Genomic DNA, 9,314 nt, shown 5'->3' on the forward strand with positions numbered 1-9,314 from the left:
TCAAAATAGACTTTTGCTTTTTATCATGAGCCAAATGACATAAAGGAAAAATGAGACATGGGACAAATTACAGCATAAAACCTCTCAATTCCAGGAGCGTGCTTTCTGGCAGGCCTAGAAAAGTATTTGCAGCCTGCAAAAAATGGGAGACAATACGCATGTAGCCTTGGATATGCAGAGTAAAATTCCAGTGCAAATTAATTTAGCTACCCAGAAAAACAAGACATAGTAAGCATATTTGTTTGTGTATGAGAGTGCTATTCCAACCTCTCTATGCAGATTGCCTATTTTTAAATCAATTTGTTGCACCAGGTACCAACTGGACTATATATTACAGCTAACATTTTTATGTTATTCTTATTTATAATATTATCCCATATAATTCTATTTAACACTATGTACATATTCTGCAGCTTCACTTGTAGAGTCTGTACAGTTACCTCACCAATAAATTAGAAAAGGAAGTAGTTTTATTTGTAAGCACTTACCCAAGTCATGTAGAAGATAAACTGAACCAAATAAAGATGTTTTATTACACAACAGGTCACATGTAAAATAACCAAATATAAATATAACTTTTGATGTGTTTAATTTGTTCGCTAGCAGTTGTTGTTCGACTTGTAATCTGCATCTAGTCTACTGTAGTTATATCCAGCTGCAGACAGCTGTAACTTTTCTTTTTATTGTGTCATTCCAGGGATAAGTACCTTCTTTGTTCCATTCTGACTTTAGAATTTGAGAAGCCAGTATCAGGAAACCAGTACACTTTTAATGTGATTAACTTCTGTGAAAAAAGTATTCCATTTTATTGAAATTAATTAATAACTATTGAAATAGTTAAGTGGTTAGCTTAGGTAAGTTATATCCCATACACTGGATATCAAATGAGAAAACTTCAGAAGTAATATCTTAATATATCTATTCTTCAGGTATGTACATATATATCATGCTCTCAACAGTCATTTGAGCATTACAATTAAATACTGCAAAAGCAATCATTCTGCTAAGTCAGATTGAGGTTGTGAAGATTGGCAGTTTTATAAAGGATTCCATAGGAAGCACCATGGGAACTTAGTTTCTAAATAAACAGGGCCTTTAGGCATCAGATTTTTATTTGTTTAATAGACTGTGAAACATAGTTCCTAATAGATGGAAATGTTGAATATTATGTATGTAACACAGTCCATACTTTCATACACAGTCCATATATTGATCTTTTTAACTGTATGCAGAATCACACTAGATTCTTCTAAATCACAGCATGATCTTTTGGAGGAGGCAGAGCAAAGTGTTAATACTTAAAATACTTACTGAAAGAAAAGGTAGGCATATTTGGGTGCCAGAGAGGGACTCCTCATCAGGCAGGCTAGCAACAGAAAAGGGGTAATGGGTTTAAACTTAGACAGGGAAGTTCAGGTTAGGTATGAGGAAGAAATTCTTTCCTGTGTAAGGAAGAATTTCTTAACTGTGAGGGTGGTGAGGTACGGGAACTAGTTGCCTAAAGAAATTGTAAATGCTCCATCCCGGCAGTGTCCAAGGCCAGGTTGGACAGAACCTTGGGTGACATGGTCTAATGCAAGGCATCCCTGTCCATAGCAGGGGGCACGGAACTAGATGATCTTAAGGTCCTTTCCAACCCAAACCATTCTGTGATTCTATATACTTGATACTAAAAGCAAGATTTGCAAAGATGGTACAATATTGAAGTACCCAAGAGCTAAGGATCATCTAAGAGAGCAGGAGTCCAGAAGCTGTGAGAAGCTGTTTTGCTCAGCTGTAAAGAAGGCAGTTTTACTTTAAGGGTCTTGTGAGATAAAAGAACTGCAAAATGCTCATGCATGATTCTAGTGGATTACCTAGTGATGCAGGGGCACCAGAAAACATAACCTGAGAAATTATCATTCATTCTCCATAGAAATGTAAGATATCAGTATGTGGATCATGTTTTAAAAGACTTCTTTTTTTTTTTTCTTCAAAGGGAAATCCAGGGCAAAAAGGAGAAAAAGGAAATTCAGTGTATGTTTCACATTTTGGAAAAGGACCTCCGGTAAGTATATGATTGTGAAAAAAATCATATCTTGTAGGAAAACATTCATGGCAAAAGTAATTTTTCCATTACTCCCATACTTTAATAAACCTTTGTGCAAAAAGAAAGATTAAAAGCAAATGTACAACTGGAACATACAGCTTGTGATCTTAGTAGCTATAAAGTTAGAAAATACCCACAAAAAGCCTGTAATGATTCATTTGCTAAATGATTGTCGTTATAGGGAGACAGAGGTGATCCTGGACCCCCCGGCATGCCTGTAAGTACAGTCAGTGGGTTCTATAAATGCTTTTTGTCTCAAAGACCTTTCACATTTTCCTTCTTAGTACAATAAAAAAATACTGGGCGTTCTCCCTGCCCTCCTTATCTAGCAAAATTCCTGAATAAAGTCTTAACAAACATAGAGTCCCTATAGTCTGTCCCCATGACCAGTTCACACTGGCTGAAAAGGAGCAGAAGCAGACCATAACCATCTGCATTGAGCAGTTATTGCCCTGGTACTTGCAGTTTATAGAATATTTTCTCCATTAAATTCAGAACACGTAGAGAGGTGACACCTTCTTCAACAGTATCTGGAGGATCTCCCAAGAACACGTAGCATACGCTACCATATTTTGACAATAAAAACATGCAAAGAGAGAGATTAATTCTGTTGCTGACTCACACTCTTAATGGCTTTGGGTTCCTCTTCTTTTGCCCTCTAAAATATTATTCACTAATGAACTGTATCAAGTCCCCACACTGTAGCACAATTACTGCCAAAGTATTCTTTCAATCCATTAACAACATGTAACTGTGCATTGTCCAGTATCTGTACAGTACTATCCAGAAACTGGTGCTGAGCTCTAGTTACAGTGAGGTATCAGATGCGTATAAACTTCAGATCACGGGTGGAATGTAATGGCCAGTAGACTGACTTTAGGTGATGCAGGCATTCTGGAGGGACTAGTTGTGTGGACAAAAGGGTAAGCTCTTGGTATTTTCACAAACAGACCTTTTGCCATCTCTTTCAGGGACCTATAGGGTCGAGAGGTACAATGGGCGCATCTGGATACCCAGGCCAACCAGGCTTGCCTGTAAGATCACCACGGTTATATAGCCTTCATTTTTAGGACATGCATAAATTCTGATCTACCAATTTTAGAACTTGCCTTAATGTGAATCAAGGCCTAGAAATAATTTTTGAGGCAGATAATAAAAAAATAGATTTTTGCCTTACCTCATGAGTTTGGAAGTTCGGGAATTGGAGCATATATTGTTCCTTCCCATGCCTGGGTGAACACATTTCATCTGGCAGTCTGTGGTAATGGAGGAATGCTGCTACTGCTTTCTCCTTATTCCCTTTCCCCAAGTCCACCTTGTGGGGGTCAGGAAAGTGGGAAGCCAGAGATCAGCCCTCCTGAAAGCAGTGACCAGGTGAAGTAGATTGCACTTTCCTCATCCCAAGAGGAAATTCTGCCTCTAGGTGCTACTGGCAAGAGTATGTAATTTTCAAAGCAAAACTGCCTAAATCAGACATACTAACTTGTCTTCGTTCTCTTCTAAAGGGTATTCCAGGTTACCCCGGTTTGCCAGGTGAACAGGTAGGCCATGATTTTTCCTGAAGTTGTTAGTGAAATAATAGAGTAATTTATACAAATGTTTGAAATGTCCCTTATGGTTACTTGTTACTAAATTTTTCAAAGGAGTTATTTGATTGAATTCTACTTTCAGCATTTTCTGATTATCTTCAACCTGTGCACGTTTTCTCTCAATTAGGGAAATCCAGGTATTGGAGTGGATGGTCAAAAGGGGGAACCGGTAAGAAAACAAATATTATTAAGTATATCATTGCTGTGGAATTAGAAGTATAATAGAGTCTTGCCGGGTTTCCTGGAACCCATTCATGTGCAGCTGTGTGCTCCCACTAAGCGTGTTAGAATGGAAGGAGAAGCGAATTACGTTATTGAATCAAATTCTGTGCAGAAGTGATTCCTTCAGTGAGCTGTATACAGGAATCAAGTGTATTCTGGAGGTTTTGAAAAGCAACAATCAATATGTTAGTTAGCATTTATTTAGCAATTACCTTCTGTACAGACACTGCCTAAATAATCAGAACACAACAGTAGACACCAGTAACAGTGGCTGTACCAGATCAGTCACTGAATCTCCTCTCCTGCTATGTCCAGCAACAGGTGCCAAGGAAAGGGTTAAGAAAAGGAGAAACACATAGTAATAGTTTATCTCCCAGTTTCCACCTATTAGCATACTCAGGACTTACAGAACTAATGAGGTATATTTGGTTTTTCTTCTGTGAATTTGTCCAGTGACAACTTGGAATTTATGCAAGTTTCTAACATGCACAACTTTCCATAGCAAATCAATAATTTAATCTTTGCACTCACAAAGCCTTGTGCTGAAAGGCTTCAGTTTGGAACATGAGAGACTGTGTGCACACAAGAGATTTGACAATCCTGTAACTATCTCTACAGGATACTCAGAGCAGGAGCCATGAGTACAGGGTTCTCATATATCTCTTTAGCCATAATGTTATTTTTAATGGTTGAAGAGAATAGGAGGGGATTAGGATCATCAGCCTTGTTCATCTGGGAAGACAGTAAAGAGGCTTACGGATGGCAATACAAACCTTTTATCTAGAGTTACTAGTACAAGAACACGTTCAATGACTACAGAAACGTGTAGTGCTGTAGTACAATAGGAAAACATGCTGAGTCCCACTGAAACGTTGTATGGAACAAAATGTTTCTCTGCTATTCCTTTGGCTTCCACAGGGTGACATTGGACTTCCAGGGCCACCTGGGTCACCACTGTTAGTTGGACCTCCTGGAGCTCATCTGTTCAAAGGAGAAAAGGTGTTAATTTGTCTTCATATTTAACTGTGCTTAACTTGGCAAGTACAATCCTGTGATGTAATTTTTGCAAGGATGGCGTAAGACAAATCTATCTTTCTGTAAGAAACCGTCAGCTTCAGCAGAAATCAATCCTGTTGTTCAGCACCCTTCCTACAGTCTCAGGAAGGAGAGCCCATGTGTACTTTAGCTCATGTCCTTGAGGGACGACTGTCTTGATGCAGAAAGGAGGTACTGCCCTTGCTTTGGTTGCCTTCACCTTTTGCCATTAGAAAATCATATTTCAGGCATTTCAGGTAAAGTTTCTTACTTTACTATTGAATCTCTTCTGTGGCCCTTTACTAACACACATTTTTCAGATCTTTGGCAATTATTCTCTTCGAGATTTCTCCAATGTAATGTTTTGAACTATCAACCCTAACTTCTAGGATGCTCTTTTAATTGAAAATTAAGTGTGATTTTGTTGTCTATTTTTAAAGCAAGTTCCTGTTATTTACTGTAATACTTCGGTGTCATGCCTACTGTAGCTACAATTGTGTACCTTAAAACATTATAATGTTTCTTTAAGAAAAACAGGAGTTACAAAAACTGCATTACAGAGCCCTGTGTTGAAGTGTTTATGTCCTCAAGTCTGATTGGTTCAAATACACAAATGAAAAGGTGAATTTGGCATTTCCAGCCCTTGCAGCTTCAGCTCAGGGAACTGACAAATTTAAGATACTGGATCTTAGGCTTTGGTTATGCAAATTATTGCTATGTACAGGTGTATGAAGAAGAGGAAAAGGACCAAATGAATTTGGGTAAACTCCCCATATTACTGCAAAGTGTGACATATGCTGCTGTGCAACATATGACATGATCATGACTATGTAGTCAGCTATGCATCCCATTCAGATTGGGGCTGTGCACAGAAGTGTAGATTTATGCATGTGAGTACTTGCATCAAACTAAATAGAGCAGCAAACAAAACAGAACTACTGTCGTATATGCTTGTAGATACAAAACCCTGATAAGCAGGTCCCTGAAAATGAAAAGATAAATCTACCTCACCCCACAATCATTAATCTGGTTTGACAGTGTTAACAGAAATGAAAATCAGCGCATAATTATTCTTCTTGTTTTATTTCTGCCTAGTACACCTAAAGAGAGATGCCCTGTGCTTAAGAAAATACTATTTAACATTTGTAATTAAGAATAGGACTTCAATTAAGTTAGACAGCACATAGGCATGTCCTGCATGTTAATATACACAAAAACTTTCCTTGTATACGTAGGGCCAAAAAGGACTACCTGGGGTAACAGGACACAGAGGGCCACGTGGACCCAAAGTAAGTAACGTGATTTTTTTCTTTTTTTCATGATGCTGGCAGAGTCCTTTTAAAGCTCAAGGTGATGGAAGACATAACAGCATTTGCACTGTGAAATTTAACCACCACCTAAATCAGCGTGAAAGCAAAAATATTTCAAAACCCTTTCAAAAACCTTTCTGAGTCTGTTTTATAGGTACCTACTGAGTGTTGCCTGGTAGCGAAAGGTCAGTGGTGTTTCCAGTTGGGCTATTGACACATAACAGACTGGGACTGTGAGGAAGACAGAAGCGCAGAATATTTTTTATCAAGAAAAATAGAGAAGATCTGTGTGCTCTTAATGGAGGATGATCCATGTTTCCCGAAGTATGTTAGGGAAGGACTTTCACTTCAAATTATGGAAGTGCACAGGAAGGAAACTACCAGGTCTCAGAAAAACAGAAGATAATTTGGGACTAAAGAATGAGTCTAATTTATGTTAAAAAATATTTAGCTTTGTAGGCAGAAGAAATTGGAAGCCTGAACATCACATTGCTGAGTTCTAAGTCTAGAACTTTTTCAGAAATTTGTCTTCCATCATAAAAGGACCACTGTTACTTAGCACTGGAAAAACAGACAAAACCAGTCTTCTTGTATCAGATTTACTTTGAAAAAGATGGACCTTACATGCATAGTCCAGTACTAGCTGTCCATGTAGATAATAGCATACTTTTTAGTAATAAGCAGGAACTGAGAAATTGGCTGATGCAGCCCAAAAGATGCCCAGAGCTTTGCTATATAGGCCTGCTAGCGGTGCTGTATGAAGTAAGCCCCTGTGACTGGGCCTAGCAAGTGCAACGAGATCCATTAACCTAATATATATATGACTTAATAAACATGCACAAAGACTAAAATTTCTGGCAAACTTCATCAAGCATCTTGTTGAAACAAAGTATTTTGAATGTTTCAGGGTATACTGGGGAGAGGAGAAAAAGGTGAAAAAGGCATTCCTGGGTTCCCTGGATTGCGGGTAAGGAAGTTGTGGACTTAATTACTTCACAAATTCACTATAATTAGGTTCATAATATATTTGGAAATTTAAGTTTACATTTCTAAGGAAGATGTTAAGTACTTTTTAAACTAATTTGTCATACTTTATAGAATATTTAGGAGTCCTGCCCTGAAACTCACCCTCTCTCATACTTACACATAAGGTCATACAGACTTTCTGTTCTTGGAAAGAAAGTAAATCACTGGGGTTATCCTCTAAATATTTAGAGCTGCACTAAGCTTCTCTGCTTACTGTACTAGCACAGTAATTTTAATGCATTCCATACGTGCTGATGCCAGTTTTTTTACAGCAGCCTGTGCTTGATTTGCATAACAGTGCTCACATGGAGCAACATGTCCAATACTGTACTGGACGGAATATGATAAAAAAATTAGGTGAAGACCTGTCTGGTTTATTTTGATCTATAGTTCAAATTCATACTCACCTCTCATGTAAAGTAGTTGCAAAAACTTCGCAGTTTTTGGAAAAATATCCCATGTGATAATTTTCTCAGGAACACTGACTGCTCAGCAATTCTGAATAGGTGTAATTCTGAATAAACTTCTACTGGTTTGGCTCACATTCTACTCGCTTTTATTAGGGTGATCCTGGTTCTTACGGACCTGCAGGTTCTCCTGGAATGAAGGTAAGAACACATGAAGTATAAACATCTCTCTAAGCAGTGGCATCAGTGAGATTTGGGGTTTTTTTGTAGATTTGTGCAGATTTGGAATTTCTGCACACTTGACAGCTCACATTGCATTCCTTCCTTTCTCTCCTGCTACCTGTGATCAATGAATTTGTATGAACTCTTTGTCTGTGAATTTCTGCTACTTTCTGAAATTTGGCTGAAATTGGCTAATGGGATCTGAAGTTGCAAGCAGGAGGAAAGGCCAGTGGGACATGCATATAGCATGATAGAATATGCAGCATGTTAACTGTGATTGCCATGGTGACAGTGTTTGTGTAATTTTGTGTTATATGCATGTTTTGTTCATCTTTATGGCTCAAGAAATTCCAGGTTTGCTGTTAAGTCTGCTAAATGTTAAGTTAGGAACTTAAAACATCTTATTGGAATAAAGAACAACAGATGTAGGTACATAGATCTCCATCTTGCCCTTTTTTTCCTATAGCTCCTCTTCCCAGCTTATTTTCAAATCTAGTTAAGGTAATGATCATGCTATCCATAAATCAAATTAATGTACAGATATTTGCATCTAGACTTGTGTTCCAGGTGACTTTTACCTGCAAAATTATTTTTACTTTGGTTTTGTGTTTTTTTTTCTTAACAACTGTCTACTTAGAGAGTTTGAATACTGGATGGATGAGTATATTAGTAGATCATAAAAGGAGAGGAGGAGCTGATGTGCAGCTGCTTTCCATGCAATAATAGTTTAAGAGGGTCATTCAGCAGGCAGCAAAACTATTTCAGCTGCATTAAGCAGATAGTCTGTAAGAATCTGCTAGTATGTATTCCAGCTAGTTCTGTGCTCCAGCTACACTGAATCCACTGACTTCTGTCTAAATAACCAGTACATGTTGTGGGTTTTTTGTTGTTTGCTTGGTTTTGGTTTTGTTTTTTTCTGGGGGGGAGGGGTTGTTGGTTGGTTTTTGGTTTTGGTTTTTTTAACAGAAGAAAGTCTACAAAACATACCATTTCTGGTACAAATCCATTTTCTGAAACAAACTGTGGATGCTATTATAACATGCCAGTATTATATGACTGCCTTACAGGGGGTTGTTCAATTAATTATATATCTTAACAGATTACTCAGATAATATTTATGTCATCCTTTCCAGGGGGAAACAGGATTTGCTGGGTTTCCTGGACAACCTGGCTACCCGGGCATACAGGTGAAAAAAACCCCAAAACCCCAACACACACACATGCACGTGCGCACACACACTCCCTTATATAAATGCTAATGACTTCTCCCAGATGAGCCTGCTTATCAGACCATTTCCTTCTATGCAGTAATAATTAATTTTAAGATTTACTGTTTTCATGATAGTCATAGTTACTCAACACCATGGTAGTAAATAATGTAAGTAAACATTCCGGCTTGGTGGATAAGAGAGGG

The 9,314-nt window shown here is 38.0% G+C and overlaps 1 protein-coding gene across 1 annotated transcript in view; it reads left to right on the forward strand.

The window, feature by feature from the left end:
• COL4A4 (collagen, type IV, alpha 4) overlaps nt 1–9,314 on the forward strand; it is a 64,562-nt gene that overhangs the window by 19,420 nt on the left and 35,828 nt on the right. The window contains exons 7-15 of the mRNA XM_010023882.1: nt 1,979–2,047; nt 2,271–2,306; nt 3,061–3,123; nt 3,595–3,630; nt 3,806–3,847; nt 4,819–4,899; nt 6,171–6,224; nt 7,153–7,212; nt 7,835–7,879. Of these exons, the coding sequence (XP_010022184.1) occupies nt 1,979–2,047; nt 2,271–2,306; nt 3,061–3,123; nt 3,595–3,630; nt 3,806–3,847; nt 4,819–4,899; nt 6,171–6,224; nt 7,153–7,212; nt 7,835–7,879 (486 nt within the window). The remainder of the gene's footprint in view (nt 1–1,978; nt 2,048–2,270; nt 2,307–3,060; nt 3,124–3,594; nt 3,631–3,805; nt 3,848–4,818; nt 4,900–6,170; nt 6,225–7,152; nt 7,213–7,834; nt 7,880–9,314) is intronic.

The sequence above is a fragment of the Nestor notabilis genome, unplaced genomic scaffold (genome assembly GCF_000696875.1).
Source record: "Nestor notabilis isolate BGI_N333 unplaced genomic scaffold, ASM69687v1 scaffold911, whole genome shotgun sequence".
Taxonomy (NCBI): domain Eukaryota; kingdom Metazoa; phylum Chordata; class Aves; order Psittaciformes; family Psittacidae; genus Nestor; species Nestor notabilis.